Below are 16,937 nucleotides of genomic sequence, written 5' to 3'. Positions count from 1 at the left end.
ATGGATGGGCACCAAGGCTGCTAACCTCAGGGAACCCCGGGCAGAGGCCTCCCTCGGCTTCCTGGGCCCGGAGCCAAGCAGTGACTCACACTGGAGTGGGACGGAGTGGCCTTCATGGCCAGCCGTCCCCTCCCACCTTCCTGCAGCAGCGGGGCAGGGGCAGGGCTGCTACCCCTGTGACTTCTCCAATCTCTCAGCGGCGGTCACGCCGTGGACCCTGCTCCTTGGCACCCCGCCCCTGCCCATGTTCCTGGCCTGACACCCCATCACGGGACCCACCCTAAATCAGAAGTGATAGGTGGCGATCAGCAACATCCCCCCATCTGGGCGTACCATCTCCAGCAGCACCGGGAAGGATCCCCATTGCAGGCGCTGACCCTCGGATTGCTGGCGCCTGGTGACCTCACCCAGGATAATTCTGTTCCCAAGCTCCATTTCACTGAAAGCCATCCCAGGGTCAAGACGTTATCCCCTCACTGAGTACAGCAATGGCGGGGAGAGGGGCTGCCACTTGCCACCTGGCGACCTGGGCAGGTCGCTTGAGCTCCCTGAGCCTCAGTTTCTTCATCTGTGAAATAGCCCATCCCTGTGCCAACTCTCGGCTGGGGCTTGGCTCCTGCCCTCTGCCTTCCTCGGGCACACCTCCTCCAGGCAGCCCCTGCTTGACCAACAAATGCATCTTGGTTTCCCCACCCTTGCCCCATGGCGAGGGGGCTGTGGGGATTGAGCCATTGATCAGCAACAGCGCCAGTCAGAATTGGAGTCCTACAAGCTCTGGGGACCTCGTAAATGTCCCCCTCCCCCCATTTCCCCACAGAGGAAGCGGCCCTGCCCCGAGTGCTTTCTCCTGTAGCTGCCACCGTGAGGCACCTACTGTGCGCCAGGCACCCTGCAGCCTCTCTGCTGGAGCCCTTGAAACTATCACAAGAAGTAGGCAGGATGTCATAGATAAGGAGATGAGGGCTCAGAGAGGTTAGGCATCTTGCCCAAGGACACACAGCTGGTGTAACCTGATGCAGAGATACCTGGCCTCCCGGAGCAGTGCCAGCCCAGCCTCAGCCCGCCTGGGCCTCCAGGATCCCGATGCCATTTGCGGCTGCATATCCACATGGTTCCTCCCTCAGCTTCCCGACACAGCCCTGGTGGCAGGGAGCCCGGTGCCAGCCCTTCCATTATTCACGCCTCCCTTCGGCTGCCAGCAGGGACCTGGCCCAGAGGCCCCAGCTTTGCCAGGAAAGATAAGGCGCCAACACCTGACTCGTCCTCTTCTGAGCTCCATCTCGATTTTCCAAAAGAACACAAAGGCTTGTTGTTCCTGGCCCTGTGCCGGAAGCTGGACCTCATTCTCGTGAAAGGAAGATAAACCATTAGCAGGATTAAGACCGGTTAGATGTTTTTTTAAAAAGATTGGTTAGATTTACAGCTTTTCCTCGTGACCACCTGTCCCCTCTTATAACAGTGCGGGTGTTTGCGGGGCGCGCGCCTGCCATCTGCAGGGGTCTGGAGGGGGGCAGGGGAGACATCGGCTCCCGTGTGGGGTCCATGCAGCTCTTCCCAGCCCGGCTGCTAGAGGTGGGGAAACAGGCTTGCTCAGACCACTCCGCGGGTGGATGGCTTGGCCAGCGTTCCCTGTCCCAGGATGGCAAGCTGACTCATCCGTCTTCAAAATGAGACTTGAAACAAGTGAATTCGTGTGTGCAAACCCTGCCCGCCCACACCCGAACCTCTAACTTTACAGCTGGGGCAAGCAAAGATGGAAAACAAGAAGGCCAGGCCACCAAAGGAAGCCCCGGGAGGTTGGTCTGCAGCCCCTGCGCCTCCCCCTTCCCCCCTCTCCTCCAGCACAGGGAGCCCCCCAGCCCGGACAGGCCAGGCTGGGAGTCGAGGCCTAGCCTCACCCAGAGGTCACACGTGCCAGTGTTGGGGGAAGCAGGGGTGGGGGAGGCAGCATTCCAGGCTGAGAGGTGCCCCTGCTCCCCTGCAGACCACGCCTGCCCAGCATTAAGATGACGTCACAAGGAGGGACACAGTGTGGTGGTGTCTTGTGTCCCCCACTTCCAGGGGTGAGGCTTCAGAGATCACCAGCAGTAGCCCCTCCCCCACCTCCCACATCAGGAAACTGAGGCCCAGAGAGAGAAGGGATTTGTCCATGAGCCCCAGTGATGCAGGGCAAGGACAAGGAAGGTCTCAGTCGTGGGGAGTGGCGGGGGGCCGGGGGGCAGCCTGCAGGTGAGTCCTCACACCCCTCCGCACTAGCCACGTGATGATCCACACCCTCTGAGCCCCAGTTTTCTTTTTTTTTTTTTTTAAGATTTTATTTATTTATTTGACACAGAGAGAGAGAGAGCACGGGTGAGCACAAGCAGGGGAGCGGCAGGCAGAGGGAGAAGCAGGCTCCCTGCTGAGCAAGGAGCCCGATGTGGGACTCGATCCCAGGACCCTGAGACCATGACCTGAGCCGAAGGCAGACGCTTCACCGACTGAGCCACCCAGGTGCCCCGCCCTAGTTTTCTGGTCCATAAAGTGGGAGTGAGGGTAACCCCTGGTGGTGGGGCTGTGGGGAGAGAGCAGGTGCACAGAAGGGCCCTGGACAGGTCTCGATCCTAGTGATCCTATTGCCTCCTCCGTGAAGGCCGCTGGAGGAAGAGCACCTAGCAGCATGAGACAAATAACATGGCCGTCTGCTGAGCACCTACTATGTGTCAGCTGCTGGCCGTAGACTCCGACACGGATGCCGCCGTCACAACGGTCACCATCTGGTGAGGGGCCCCTGGCAGGGAGGGAGAGGCTGGGAGGGAAGGAGGGCTTTGCTAGAGATGAGGAGGCGTTCCCGAGGAGACCAAAAGGTGAGAAATGGCCCAGAAAGTGCAGAGTTCTATCTCTGGTTGCACTTGGGGTGTGAGGGGGGTGCCTGGGAGATCTCCCAGAGAGGCAGTGTATGCCAGGCCGAGGGGCTTAGACCACACTCCAGTGGAGAAAGGTCCCCAAGAAGTCCTACCCGCTGAAGCGTCAGGGACCCCGGGCCACAGGGCTGAGAGGAGAGGCTCCCCAGGGAAAGGCAGACGGTGGGGGTGCCTCCCTGGGGGAGGAGTGACACCACTATCTCTGCAGGTAGGACCCCCTCCAGGTGTTTGCCTGCCGAGCCATCTTCCCCGCTTCCTGCCTGCGGCCATCCTGAGGTGGGCCCCGGGTCCTGCCAGGGAAACCGAGGCTCAGCCAGGTGCGGTCACTGCCCACATGTGGTCAAGCGGGGGCCCAAGCCGGGTACCTCCCACAGAGGCCTCATTCTCGCTCAGGCTCCCTCTCAGATTCCCCGAGTAAGTCTTCCACCATCCGCATATTTTAGGGTTTATTTTCCTATTCAGTCTTCGCTATTTTAAAAAACTGCTGTTTTAAAAACTGTATTTTTTTTAACGTGTATTTTTGAAAGGTAGCAGCTGACTCTTCCTGCAGTCAGGCCCCACTATGCTCCCTCTCCCACCGACCCTGTTTACTCCAGGCCCTAAATCACTTTCTTCATGGGAGGAGGGGGGGGGGAAACAAAGGGGGTACGGTTGCCCTTGGCACTGGGATTTGGTCCAGTAGCCAGAGACGGTTCAGGAGGGAGGGAGAAGAGCAGGACTCAGAGGCCAGGAAGGTGTGGGGCGCTCCCTTGGGCGCAAAGCTCTTCCCTTGGGGGGATCTGAGCCAGTCAGGCTGTTTCCCTGGGTCCCCAGCCAGAGCCCCGGGAGGCCACAAGCTTCCCAGGGATCCTGTGTTGGTCCCTGCAGTAGGGCTGAAGGCGCCAAGCTCTACTCACTAGATCCTTTGAATGTTACCATATATGGGGAAAGGGTCTTTGTAGATGTAATTAAATTAAGGATCCCGAGGTGGGGAGATGGCCTAGATGCCACTGCGAGAGGACTTAGGGGAAAGCAACAGACAGAGATCTGATGCCCAGAAGGGGGACAATGTGGCCGCGGAGACAGGGGCGCAGGGACACGGCCCCAGCTGAGGAGCGCCTCCAGAAACTGGAAGAGGTGGGGGATGGATTCTCCCCCAGTGAGAGCACAGCCTTGCTGACCCCTGGACTTCAGCCCAGTGCATCTCATCGCAGACTTCAGGCCTCCTGAACCGTGAGAAAAGTAATTTCTGTTGTCTCCTGCCACCAAGTTCGCGGCCATTTGTCGCAGCAGCCCCAGGAGCCAACGCAGCGCCTCAGCCACACTGGGCAGGAGCGGGAGGGTGGGGGGGAGAGCCAGGCCCTTGGGGTGGACACCGCCTGACGCCCTGGGGCAGGGCACAGAGCTCTCCTCCTGCCTCAGATCTGTGGTGCAGTCTACACTGGGGTGCTTCCTCGGGATCCCATCGGCTGCCCTCCCCCCAGAAGCAGAGGCAATAAGAAAGGCGTGGTCCCCTCCCTCCCTGGGCTGACCCTCAAGCGTACAAACATCAAACATCGAACAAAATAAAGCTACACTTTGCCTGAAGCCCTATGCTGCCTCCCTCCCACGTTCACTGCTTTCTCCTGAGAGCCTTTCCCACTGAGGCAAGTGCATAGATCCGAACCTCCACTCCTATCTCTAGAATCCCCCCACCCTGCCCTTGACCACTATTCCATTCGCGATTGACAGCCACCTTATAAGGTATCATCAGCTTCATTTTACACACGAGCAAACAAAGGCCCAGAGAGGTCGTGTGGCTTGCAAAGGTCACACAGCACCAGATAGCAGAGCTCGAATGCCAAAGTCAGTCTCACTGATTCCCCAGCCAATTCCCATCCCTGCTTCTCACCTGCTGCCCCGAGCGGCTAGGGGCACAGTGACAGCATCTGCACCCAGCCCAAGCCCGGAGTCCCCTTAGGGTACGACCCACTGTTCCCAAATTACAGACTCAACTGAACACCCAGGGCCATCGGGGTGAACTCTGCAGTTCTCCCACTGGGCTCCAGAACAGAACAGGAATTGTTCCTCCGGGGCAGCCTAACGAGCTTCCTACCTGGAGATGGATTTGCTTTCTGCTGGTGATGAGGCGATTGTGTTCCCTCACCACCCGCCCAGCTGCTGGCTTGGGTTACAGCTACACGATCAGCTTGACCATCAGCACCCCCGCCAGGCCCCAGGCACCTGCCCAAGCTCACGGGAGGATGCTCCTGGCCTTTTTCCAGAGCTCTCCATGGACAGACGGAAGCTTGCAAGTCTGGGAAGGGCCACATGAGCAGCCTCGAGAGTAGTCAAGGGGAGGAGGCCAAATACCTTCAGATAAGAAAAATGTGCAGGTGTCCCTCAGTGGAAACCTGGATGAAGGGCTAGGCTTCTCCACCGAGCGTGTGGTCAGGATACCTGCCTTATCTGGGCTGTGCAGACGTGGCCCTCTCCCTTGGCCGGCCCAGCCCAGCAGCTAGGGAGGAAATCACCAGGGCTGGGCCAGGGTCAGGCAGCACCCTCTCTGATGAGGTTTGTCCCTTTCCTACACGGGTTTGGAACGTGCAGAAACCTCCCGTTTTCCAGGTTTCTCCGAGTCCCTCCCTCCCATCAGCCTTTAGAGGAGGGACTTTAAGCCCGGACCGCAGCTAAGAGCGGGAAACATTTACTGGGCAGCCGCTCTGGGCCAAGACCCCAGAATTATCTCACTGAAGCCTCACCACAGCCTGTGAGGCAGGCACTGTCCCTGTCCCTGTCCCCATTTTATAGAGGAAGACATTGAGGCTTAAGGTCTCAGAGCCAAGGGGGTGATGTCATGGAACGCAGGAAAAGACACTCCACACCACTAGTCGCTAGGGAAGGGGCAAGCAAAACCGCAGTGAGACAGGTGCACCCGCTAGGACGGCTGGAATCAGACAGGTACCAACCAGCGCTGGTGAGGATGTGGAGGAAGGGGAGCCCTCGCGCACCCCCAGGGGAGTGCAGGCTGGTGCCACCACTGTGGAAGCCGGCCCAGAGGTCCTCAGAAAGTCCTACACGGAGCCACCGTCCGATCCAGCAATCCCGCTGGGAGGCATTCGCCCAAGAGAGATGAAGACGTCTGTTCCCCCCAGCAAGTCCGCGGCAGCGTTAGGCATTGTAGCCGAAACACAGACACGGCCCGCACGCCCATCACCCGCTGACCGGGTAAATAACACAGCTCTCCCCACACGACGGGAGGGTACTTGGCCACAAGAGGACTGAAGCAGAGACACAGGCCACACGTGGAGGAGCCTAAAAACGTTCCTCGAAGTGAAAGAAGCCAGTCCCAGAAGGCCACGTACTGTGCAATTCCGTGTATATGAAATGGCCACAATAGGCGAATCCGCAGAGACGGAGAGAGGAGAGGTTGGGGGGCCCGGAGTGACTGCCGATGGGCGGGGTTCTCTTCGAGGTGACTAAAATGTTCTCAAACGGACTATGTGAGCGGTTGCACAACTCTGGGAACAGACCAAGATCCACCAAATTGTACCCGTGAGGTGGGTGAGTCGCGCAGGACATACGAAACACGTCTCAATAAAGCCGTTACCAAAACCTAGAAGTAACGGTGCTGGGGTGGAGGGTCCCCAGGGCCCTGCCTGGAGCCTGCAGCCTGAGTATCACTGGGACTCAGAGGGACCTGAGCACAGCTCCCCTGGCCAGCTGCCCCCCAGGGCCCTCCCCAGGGCCAAGGTCCCAGCTCTTCCCTCAACGTGGCAGGGCCTGGTGGGACCCGCCCACACAGGACGTGCTAGAAAAGCACAACCAAATCAGGTGGTCCACTGAGACCACAGGCTCCTCCAGAGAGGAGCAGCAGGAAGAGTGCTTTCTACAACTGCACCGTGCTTGGACATGCTTTTCCACCCAAAATAAATCAGGCAGGAACCCTAGAAGATGTGTTTAAACTAAGGAGAGAGTACTCTAAACAGTCTGGCTTAGAGGTTGGAACGTGGGGCCCCGGGGCTGCAGGGGTGTCTGATCCCTAGCAGGGAGCCCTACCATCCCAGCTTTATTAATTTAATTAATATTTAACTTATATTAATCAATCTAATATTAATCAATTAATATTTAATTTTATAATATTAACGTATTACATTCCAGCTTTATTTCTAGCCATTCAGTTGACGTCATCAACCCTTACGGAGAAGCTTAGAGACAAGCTAGTCTTTGCAAACATTTTTAAACCAGGTCTTATCTCATTATACAAACCGCCGCGCAGCATTCACGGCCACAGCCCTCCGGTTAAGCTCCTTCCCTTAGATGCTACACTCCTTACACTGGCGGCGAGCCTCCACGCGGCGGTGGCGTCTGGGATCAAGGCAATAGTGCCTGCCTCGGAGAGACGGCGCACAGACTCGTGATTCACCTTCCAATCTATTTCTACCACCATCTCCTCCTACGCTGAGACCCTGTTTCTTCATCGTTGACCGTGTTGACTGGACAGGCGCAGGAGCGGTCCAGCCCAGCACGCTCGTCTTCAGTGCGCGAGCAAGTGATAAATCAATACAGCTTTGTGGCAATTAACGGCTCACGTTTCTCTTGGTTACGCTCTTCCTTGCTGGTGTGATGACCCAATCTTTCAGGCACTTATGTTTGTGCTTTTAAATGCAAATTCAAATCTGTGGGAAGGAACACGTTTTGAAAAATCTCGTCCCTTGCTTTGTGACTTGCATGTTGGAACGACTCATAATCTGCATTTCAGATGCTTGCGGACCACAGCTCAGACCATACGCTCCCAACATTTCATAATTAAAATGGATTAGTTTTTTTTTTTTTTAAGTCAATTGGGGACAAAAGTCAATGGGGGGGGGCTGATATGACTGCCGTTCACAGACGGGGGCTGCACTCCGCCCCCTGGCCATCAGGTGTAGCCATGTGACTCGCTCGAGCCAATGAAATGCCCCAGCGGCAGGACGGGCCACTTGGGGGTGGGAGCGTGGAACTGTCCCTCTGCCCACCTCGTGACCGGGGAAGCGTGGGTCCATATGGAAGCATCAGGCTGAGCCATGGCGGAGGTAACCCGCCCTGAGAGTTACCCAGATCCACAAAGGACTCTGCATAAGTGGGAAATACACCTTTCCTGCTTTAAACCACTGGGATTTATTTGTTTTTTTCCCAGCACATACTGAGTCCATCCTGGGTGCTATAGTCAGCAAAAAACAAAGGGTCTGTGTTGATGAATGCCAAGATTTAAAATCAGCAGCTGTGAATGACAATGACAATTTATTTATTTACAGAGAGAGCGAGCGCACGGGTGAGAGGGAGAGGGAGAGAGAATCTGAAGCAGACTCCACGCTGAGCACGGAGCCCGACGCGGGGCTCGATTCCACAACCACAAGATCATGACCTGAGCTAAAACCAAGCGTCGGACGGACACTTAATGACTGAGCCACCCAGGGGCCCCTCGGCCACCAGTTTCTTTTATTTTGACCTCACAGATTCAAGAAAATACAGTAAGTGGTTGCAAACACCAGCAGCTTCATTTAAAAATATAATAAAATTTTTAAAAATCGACCTTGCTCTCTCAAGAATGCTGAATTAGAATGAACCCAATCCCTTAAAAGAACGGAAACAGGTAACTTTCATTTCCCAGTTGAATTCCCAACAGCTTCTAAATGGTACTCGTTGTCACGTTAAGACCCATCCCGAGGGTACTTGAGACACCGGGGCAGGGACCTGAGCCACGTGGAGTGAAAGTGCACTCAGCTGCTGCTCAGAGATGTCCCGGCTGTGATGAGCACAGGCACAGAGCAGGGGCCCGAGCCCCGCCTGATGCTGGAACACAGGACATGTGGACAGAGCCATGTGCTTGCCTGTAGGATTCTTGGAGGGCAGACGCCAAGAAATAACCTCCCCAAGGCCAAAAAGGAAAGGAGGTTTGTCACGGTCACCCAGCAAAGAACCCCACCCAATCGTCTCCCCGGCCATCCCACATCCTGTGAGCCGGACAGGGGTGTCCAGGCTGGCACCACTCAACCGGATGGTTGGGGGGTGGGCGCTCCAAGGGGGCAGGGTCCCCTAGGAACTGCAGAATCAAGGGAGGCGTCCTGGAGGGGGCAGAGCCCCACAGAGGCCAGATGAGGGGCTGGCTTTGGTCAGGAGGAGAGAAGGAGGGAAGCTGGAACGAAGGTGCCAGAGCGAGTGGGTCCATGCTTGGGAATCGAGCCCGAGTCCCCGCTCTTCATTCCCTGGCTGGGTGACCCTGAGCCAGTCTTTCCCTTGCGCCTCAGTCTCCCCCTCCATGACGCAGGGATTCCACGGGTTGGGAGTGCAGGCATGGCACTGACCCATGACAGGAGGGAGCTGTGAAGAGCAGGAGTAGGGGGCCGTCTGGGGCCTGCGTCCCCCACCCCCACTCTCAGCCAGGTCACATGATGCTGCTCAGGTTGAACCCTCCGGCCATTGGGAGCAGGTGCCTGGCGCATCAACAGCAGAGTTTCCAGGCTCATTCCCGAGCACCACCCGTACATCCCCTAGGCCGGCGGTTTGTAAGGAATTTGCAGGTGCCATCTCACAGAGCCCCCGTGACAGTCCCTGGGGTTGTGGTGTCACCTGCACTTAACAGATGAGGCGAGCGAGGGGCAGAGAGGAGGGCCTGCCTGTGTCCACAGCGTCCAGCGGGGGCTGGGCCTGCCTGACTTTGGACACCGTCCTCCATCCACTCCCATGTGTTTTTACAGACCAGCTCTGGCACTTTGCCAGGTCGCCCCCAGTCCCCTGGAGATGAGCATCTGTCCTCTGGACTTCCGTGATGGGGGAGGCAGCAAGGGGCCACAGCCTCCCTGCCCCCACACACGGCAGTCGCTAACCCCCCGAGTCCCCCGTCCCTCCCCTCCTGAGTCAGCCTCACCCTATTCTCCTCAGGACTATCCTGCCAGCCTCCTCCTGGGCCTCTTGGCCTCCAGATTCTCTAGTCCCTGCCCCCCACACATGGAAGCAATCCAGGTACACCCTGGCTAAAATTCTCACTGGCTCCCTATTGCCCAAGAGACAGCACTGAACCCACTTACCTGTCTAGAAGGGGGGAAGCCTTCATCAACAGGAAGGAAACAACCTAGAGAGATGACAAGGCCCGGGGACCAAGCCTGCCTCTCCCGGGGGAAGACACTTCCTCTCCAAGAGCAAGGCCTAACAATTAAAATGTTTTGCTTGAATTTCCTTACAGACACAGGCCCAGGCACTGAGGTCAGCTGGTCAACATGAAGGAGAATCAAACCCAGGCCAGGACAACGAGGGAGAAGGAAGTGGGACTCTCTCTGGGCTCTGGGGATGCCAGGAGGAATTGAGTGGGGTATGGCGGCGGCCCACCCCAATGTCAGGCCCTCCACCCTTGGAAAAAACCCTTGTATCCAGGCAAAGAGAAATACTTGGGGAGCCAAGTATGGGGGCCTTTGGGGGACCCCAGAGAGCTGGTGGTAGCCCCCCCCAAGCTGAATCGCTCGGAATAGCTGCAGGAGCTGCAGAGCTGAAGGAGGGGATACAGACAGGGGAACCAGCAGTAGCAAGCTGTCCACTGCCCACTGAAGGAACAAAGGGAGGCTGGGGTCCCCAGGGGCCATGGCCTTGGTGGAAGTTTACACAGGAGGACAAAGAGAATCACTCTGTTGGCTGAGCCCTCATCACGTTAGCCGTGCCCACCCTCACCACACCACACCCTCCAAAGCAGGGCAAATGGAAACCCATCACTGAGGCTCAGAGAGGCTAAGTGACTCACCCAAGGCCACAGAGCCAGGGGGCGGTAGAGCCGAGATTCGAACCCTGGGCTCTGAGGGACTTGCATTCGTTGCTCTGCTGAGAATAACAACGGCCTATTCTTTGGTGCTTGGAATGGCAAAACTGCTTTACCGGAAACTCTCCCAAACACATGGGGACCGACAGCACAGAGGCTGGATTCTCTTCCCACAGAGTTCTGCTAAGAGGGGAGGGGGCAGATCACGAGGTCAAAGGCAGGAAGAGAGCATCAACAGACCCGGGATGCGTGGAGCCAGCACCTTCCGGCCCCTCTGGCCAGGCTCTGCCAGCCCTCAGAGACTCTGTCTCCAGACCCAGCGAGGGACATGGTAGGGCCCCATTTTACAGACGGGGGACCTGAGTCTCGCTGGGAAAGGGGACCGTCGTCCCGTGCTGTGCTTCACTCGGGGACAGAGCCAGGCCTAGAATCCAGACAGCTGTAAGGGAAGCCCCTTCACTGCACGGGGCGTGCGGGCTGGCAGTTCCTGGTGCAGGCGGCTTCCTGCTATAAATACAACGTTGACTCCCGGTAACCTTAGCCTCCAGGCTCCCCTGTCCAGGCAGAGGGCCACAAATCCTGGAGCCGACCGCCTGCCACTGAGCTCTTGCTCTGAGCAACTTTCCTGACACCCTAACAAGGTACCACATTGCTTGGTACAGGCTCCAAATTATTGGAGACAATGCTGAGCTAGCTGTGTCCGAAATGAGAAGTGCTGGTGTTCAGACGAGAGCCGCAAGGGCCACGAGACCCCTCAGCCCCCACCCTTGGGTGAGCAGGGTGGGATCTCCTGGATGGTGCCCCGAGTCTGGGTCTGGGGAGCTGGGTTCGAATCCTGACTCCACCGTTTACCAGCTGGGCAACCTGGGGCCAGTCTATCTGCTTCTCGGAGCCTCAGTTTTCCGAGCTGTACAGTGGAGTTCATGCATCCCCCTCCAGGGATCAAACCACGTCTCCAAAGTGGCCAGGACAAGGCACAGCCCATAATCTGTCCCCTTCACTCTCCTCTTTGGCTGCAGCTCGCTTATGGGTTGAACAGTAATAACAATTACACCTGCTAACAGTATCCTGCTGTTATTTTAAGTGGGTTGTATGGTTTCTGTCACTTAATCCTCATTGGGACTTGAGGAGCTAATGTCCTATTATCATCCCCATTTAATGGATGAGGAAACTGAGGCACAGTGACCTTCAGTAACCCGCCCATGGTCACACAGGTTGTGGCTGGGGAGCTGAGAACTTTCCTGCTGTAGACACAGGCCCAGGGGTTGGTTTCTGAAAAGAGATATAGAAATATTTCACAGCAGCCTCCTGGACCCAGTCACTGCCATGGGATTGGAATCCTGGAAAGTCTTGACCTTCAGACAACACACTCTAGAAGACCCCCCTCCAATAAACATGCATACACCCCTGCACCCAGGTGTTGCCTTTACTCCTGTCAACCAGAATCCCCAGCAAGTGCAGCACGGCGGAGACAACAACCATCCCTCTACAGGCAGGAAGCCAAGCCCCAGGCTCGCCCAGCATGACCTGCCCAGCCAGGGTGGGCAGAGCCACGACCGTGCCTGCCGGCCCCCAGCCCAGCTGACCCTCTCCTACAGTAAAGGCCGTGTCTCCTCCCAGACTCCCGGACACACACACACACGCACACGCTCAGCGCCCCTTCCATCGCCCCTGCGGGCTAAATATTGTTCTGGCCTTCCTGAAATACCCAGCTCTGTGCGGTGGTTTTACAAGCTGCTAAAAGCAGGGCCGTGTCCCTGGTGGAGGGAGAGAGCTATTCCGGGTTGGTGTCAGGTGTGGGCAGAGCCAGCCAGAAAGGGCCTGTCTGCTGCACCCCCCCATACTGGCTCCTCGGCGGACAATTCTTGGCAGCCTGCACCACTGACGCCTGGCGGAAGAGGGTGAGGTCAGGCCACTTTTGTCGGTGTCCCCCTCCCCAACACACCCACGCAAACACAGAAACACATACACACACACACTCTGTTCCAAATCTGACTTGGCCAGGCCCAGGCGCCAGGACTGTCCATCAGACACCACGCTGGCGGTGGCCACATGGTTGTCAATCACAGCCATCCCAGGACCCCCAGGCCAGCCTGACATGCCCAGGAGGCTCCACGGTGCCACGGGACAGATAAGGACTCCAGGGACCGCCGTGCAGTGGCTTAGGCGACAAGGCACGGCTGGAGGGGCCAGAGCAGAAGGCCCATGCCCCTGCCCAGGACCCTCCACCTGCTGCTTCCATGAGGCCGTCACTGACGGCTCACAGCACGCCGGCCCAACAGACCGGCGGTCACGCGTTCTCACAGTCTTCACAACCACCCTGGCCAGAGGGACTGTTGCTAGCACTGTCTCTCTCTTAACTTGGGGACACTGAGCTTCAGAGCAGGGAAGCTACTTGCACCAGGTCAGTCACCCAGTCTAGAAGTGAAAGAATGGGGATTTGAACCCGGGCAGCCCAGAGTAGGCTGTCTGCAGCTCCGGTGCCACCCACGGCCGGCTCAGAGGGATGTCCACCTCAGAGCCTGCCTTCAGCCGGAAGGAGCCGCGGGTGGCCAGCCAATCGCACAGGCAGCCAGTCCCCTTGGAGGGCAGAAGGTATGTGCGCAGACCCCAGTATCTGACCGCTCCTCTGCTTTTGTGTCCCGGGCCATTTCCAACCTAGAGGATTTGGGCACTCACAGAGGGCCTGCCTTGTGCAGGCAGACCAGGGGCTCAGAACTTCCCAAAGGTCTTAGATCTTCGGGGAATCGGATGGAAGCTGGAGGCCCCCCAGCCCCGATAAATGTTCACACACACTTGTTTGCATGCGGTTCCAGGGGCCCCCGGCAGCCCGCACCCACCGAGGGGCCCAGCCACAGTCCAGCGCCTGCGGCACTGTGGGTCAGCTCCAGACTCCCCGGCTGGCAGCGGGTGGGGTTCGCAGCAGGCACGGCTTCCTGCTCTAGCCCCATCGGGAAGACAGCGGGTGGCGCAGAACTTAGCTTTGAAGGGCCAGTTCCTCTTCCAGGAGCTCAGGCCCCCCGCCCCAGGCTTCAGGCTAGGAGGAAGGGGGTCCAGCCCCACAACTGCCTGCAGCCTGGGGTGGGGGCACCCAGTGCCCTTAGCGACCAGCAGCCTTGGCTCTGCAACCGGAGCCGTGGTGGGTAAATATAGCACTGCCACTCACCGGCCGAGGGGCCCTCGCCGTCCGACATGGTGCAGGAGATGGGCGGGCAGCCGGCCACCAGCCTGCAGGGACGCTCAGAGCCGTCAGTGGCTGTCACCCACCTGGTGGGGCTTGGGGCTGCCGGGCCTGCTCCGTGTCCAGTCCCCAGGCAGCGTTCCGCCCCAGCCGGCCCGGCAGGCCCCCACCACCCCCCCATGCTGGGCTGGGCAGATAAGAACGTGCTCCAGAGCCAGGAGCCCGCCCGATTGGTGGATAAATCTGGGCACTGCCCTCCCCTGCCCTGGGCCTCTCCCGGGCAGCCTCGGAATGTTGCCTGAGAAACTGCTGCACCCCTGGGTGCTTGGTCAGTCCCCCAAGACCCCAGCCCCAGAAACCCCAGAGTGCCCAAGCCTTTCTCCCTGGGAAGGGTTCCACTCAGCCGGTGAGGTGCTTTTATGGGCATTGGTGGAAGAGATGGAGTGATGCCACCCACTGAGCCCGAGCCTGGTGCTGCCGTGCTTGTCCTCTCACTCAGCTCTCCGGAGCCGCCGCAACCCACCCAAGGCCACCAGGCCAGGGAGGGGTGTGACCAGAGCCGGACTCTGGAGCCCGACTGTCTGTCTCCAAGGCTACAGGAAGGCGTGGCCCTTGCCTCTGTTTGGCAGACCAAAAGTAGACACTTCTGAGCACCTTCTGGGTGCCAACTGTTCCACATGTGTTGGGGGTACTGTGGGGGGCGGAGGTGGACTCCCTGGGGGAGCCATGTGACCCAGTGTTGGGCCCAGAGTGGGGATGCAGGAAATAGTGGTTGGGAGGACACATCTCAGCAAGCACTTAGTATGCACTTGCTGTGTGCTTGCCTAAGAGGTAACCTAGGACTTCCGGGTCCCCGCAAGTGCCTGGGCCAGAGACTAGGGCAATGAGACAAATGGAGGGCTCTGAGCTCCGCTCCCAAGCCATCACCTCTGGGCTGGGCATTGCTGGGCCCCCCCAGAGCTCGAGGTCCACCTGGTTCTTGCACCCAGAGCGCAGAAGGAGTGAAATGGCTTAAAAAGGAGAGAAGCTGGTAAATCAATACCAATGAGAGAGATACAGGAGAGCTTCCTGGAAGAGCTGGCATTTGAGTTATGTCTTTGAAGAATCTGAAAGCTTTTTCAGGAGAAGAGAGGGCATTCTAGGAAAAGAGACCAGCAGGTGCATAGGTCAGAACTGGGAAAGCTTGACTGAAGAGTGCTAGGCGTCCCTGGCAGGGGCTGGAGGTCATGACCAACCCAAAGAGAGGAGGCTGATACTTGCAGAAGGGGTGGCATCAGGGCTAGGGAAGTCGGGGAGGCTTCCTGGAAGAGGGGGCAGATGCTGGTGCTCAAGGGTCCATGAGCCTCAGAAAAACGAGAAGGGGGTGGAACAGCATCAGAGGCATCCAGCAGCTCTTCAAAGTCACTGAGGCCTTTCCCAGCTCAGACACCTGGGGGATGAAGACAGCAGGGCCCAGGCCGCCATATTTCAAAGCAACTGCCTTTTGGAGATGGAACTGGGGAGAGCTGCAGAGTTACACCAGCTGTCAGCGATAACAGAAAAAGAATTCAATCCCTATAAGGTGGTTCCAGGCCTTCTGGCCTTTGCCTGTGCTGACCCCTTTGTCAGGAATTCCCTGTCCTCCTCCCCCTTCTCCTCCTCAGTGAAGCCTTGTCTGACTGTCCCTGAAGGTGGGCCAGGGGACCTTGCATTCTGCTCCACAACCTGCCCTCACTGTGGTCAGTGCCTGGCCCTGGTTTTGTCCACCTTTTGATTGGCTCTTGCTGTATGATAATGAGCTCACCATCACTGGAGGTATGTAAGCAGGGCTGGACAGCCACGGGATGAGGACCCAGTGGAGGGAGTTCAAGCATCAGGTGGGGTTAATTTAATGCCTTTGGGGCCCCTCTAGGGTGACCAACCTGTCCTGGTTTCCATGGGCCTTTCCCTGTTTCAGCCCTAAAAGTCCTGCCTGCATCCTGGGAACCCTCATAGACAAACCAGGACTGTCGGTTGTCCTGGGTCCCTCCTGAGATTTTTAAGTGAGAAAAGAAAAAAAAAAAAAGACAAAGCCAGACTGGAACTGTCTCTGGAACCCCAAAGTCCCCACCCCCTCCACCTTAGGCATTCTCCTCTTCCCCTCCCACCGCCTAACTCATTCAGGGGGAGCGCTCTGGGAGTGAGTGGAAACCCAGCGGTCCTGAGCCTTGGGGAGAGGAGAGGCTCCTGAGGGCTTCCTCACCCGCATGGGGGAGGAGTCTCACCTGCTGGGTTTTGAGGATTAACTGAGATAAAGCACAGCAACTGCGTGGCCATTCTCCGCAAGCGACTGCTACATCCGGGGCGGGCACTGGAGCCCACCTGCAAAACCCTCCCCTCAGCGCGGCTCTCCTGGAGCTGCAGCGGGAGGCCCCGGGCGGGGTCACACCTGCTCACCATGTGGCCTCGGCGGTCACGGTCCCCCTCCACGCCTCTGTCTCCCCATCTGTAGTGCATTTATGAGCACCTCCTATGTACTTGGCCCTGGGCCGCCAAGGGCAGGAAGAACCCCACAGAGTCCCTGGCGGGAGGGGCCCCCAGTGTCAGGTGACCGCGCTCATCTCCCGCAGCACCTGCTCTTCCTGGCAGGAGCTGGGTGGACCAAGGAGCACGCGGGGCACGCGCCTCGGGGCACCCGACTGCCAGCAGCCCAGTCCAGGGGGCAGGGGTGTGCCCAGTGCAGGACACATAGTGGTGCCACAGGAAGAGCCCCACCAAGCCACCTGGCGTCCCAGACAGAGGGCCTCTGCCCACCTCGGAGGCACTGCAGGACCGGGGCCGGACGCACACGGGGTCAGAGGGCCTGGGTCGAACGCCACTCCGCCAGCCCTCCTCGGAGACTGGGACGAGCCCACCCCAGCCTCGGCTCCTCGTCTGAAAGTGGGCGGCTGGGGTGAGGAGGAGCACCAGGGCCCGGACGCCTGGGAGGGGCCCTCCGGCTCCCCACCCGAGTCCCGCCGAGCAGGCCGCCCCGTGTCCACCCGCCAGAGCCGACTCCCTGCGCACGGGCCACTTCCCCTTCCTGGCCCCGGCCCTGAGCACCTTCCTGTTGTTGTTTTTTTTATTGTGGGAACATGGGTTGGGGAAA

General features: G+C 58.4%; 1 protein-coding gene across 1 annotated transcript in view; it reads right to left on the bottom strand.

The window, feature by feature from the left end:
- EML1 (EMAP like 1) overlaps nucleotides 1-14,026 on the bottom strand; it is a 176,380-nt gene extending 162,354 nt beyond the window's left edge. Inside the window, exon 1 of the mRNA XM_045775381.2 lies at nucleotides 13,817-14,026. Within this exon, the coding sequence (XP_045631337.2) occupies nucleotides 13,817-14,012 (196 nt within the window). The 5' untranslated portion in view covers nucleotides 14,013-14,026. The remainder of the gene's footprint in view (nucleotides 1-13,816) is intronic.
- Nucleotides 14,027-16,937: the final 2,911 nt, after the last annotated feature.

This window comes from Ursus americanus, chromosome 26, assembly GCF_024610735.1.
Source record: "Ursus americanus isolate L20-20 chromosome 26, mUrsAme1.1.p, whole genome shotgun sequence".
Lineage (NCBI taxonomy): Eukaryota > Metazoa > Chordata > Mammalia > Carnivora > Ursidae > Ursus > Ursus americanus.
This window is presented reverse-complemented; position numbering and strand designations above follow the sequence as displayed.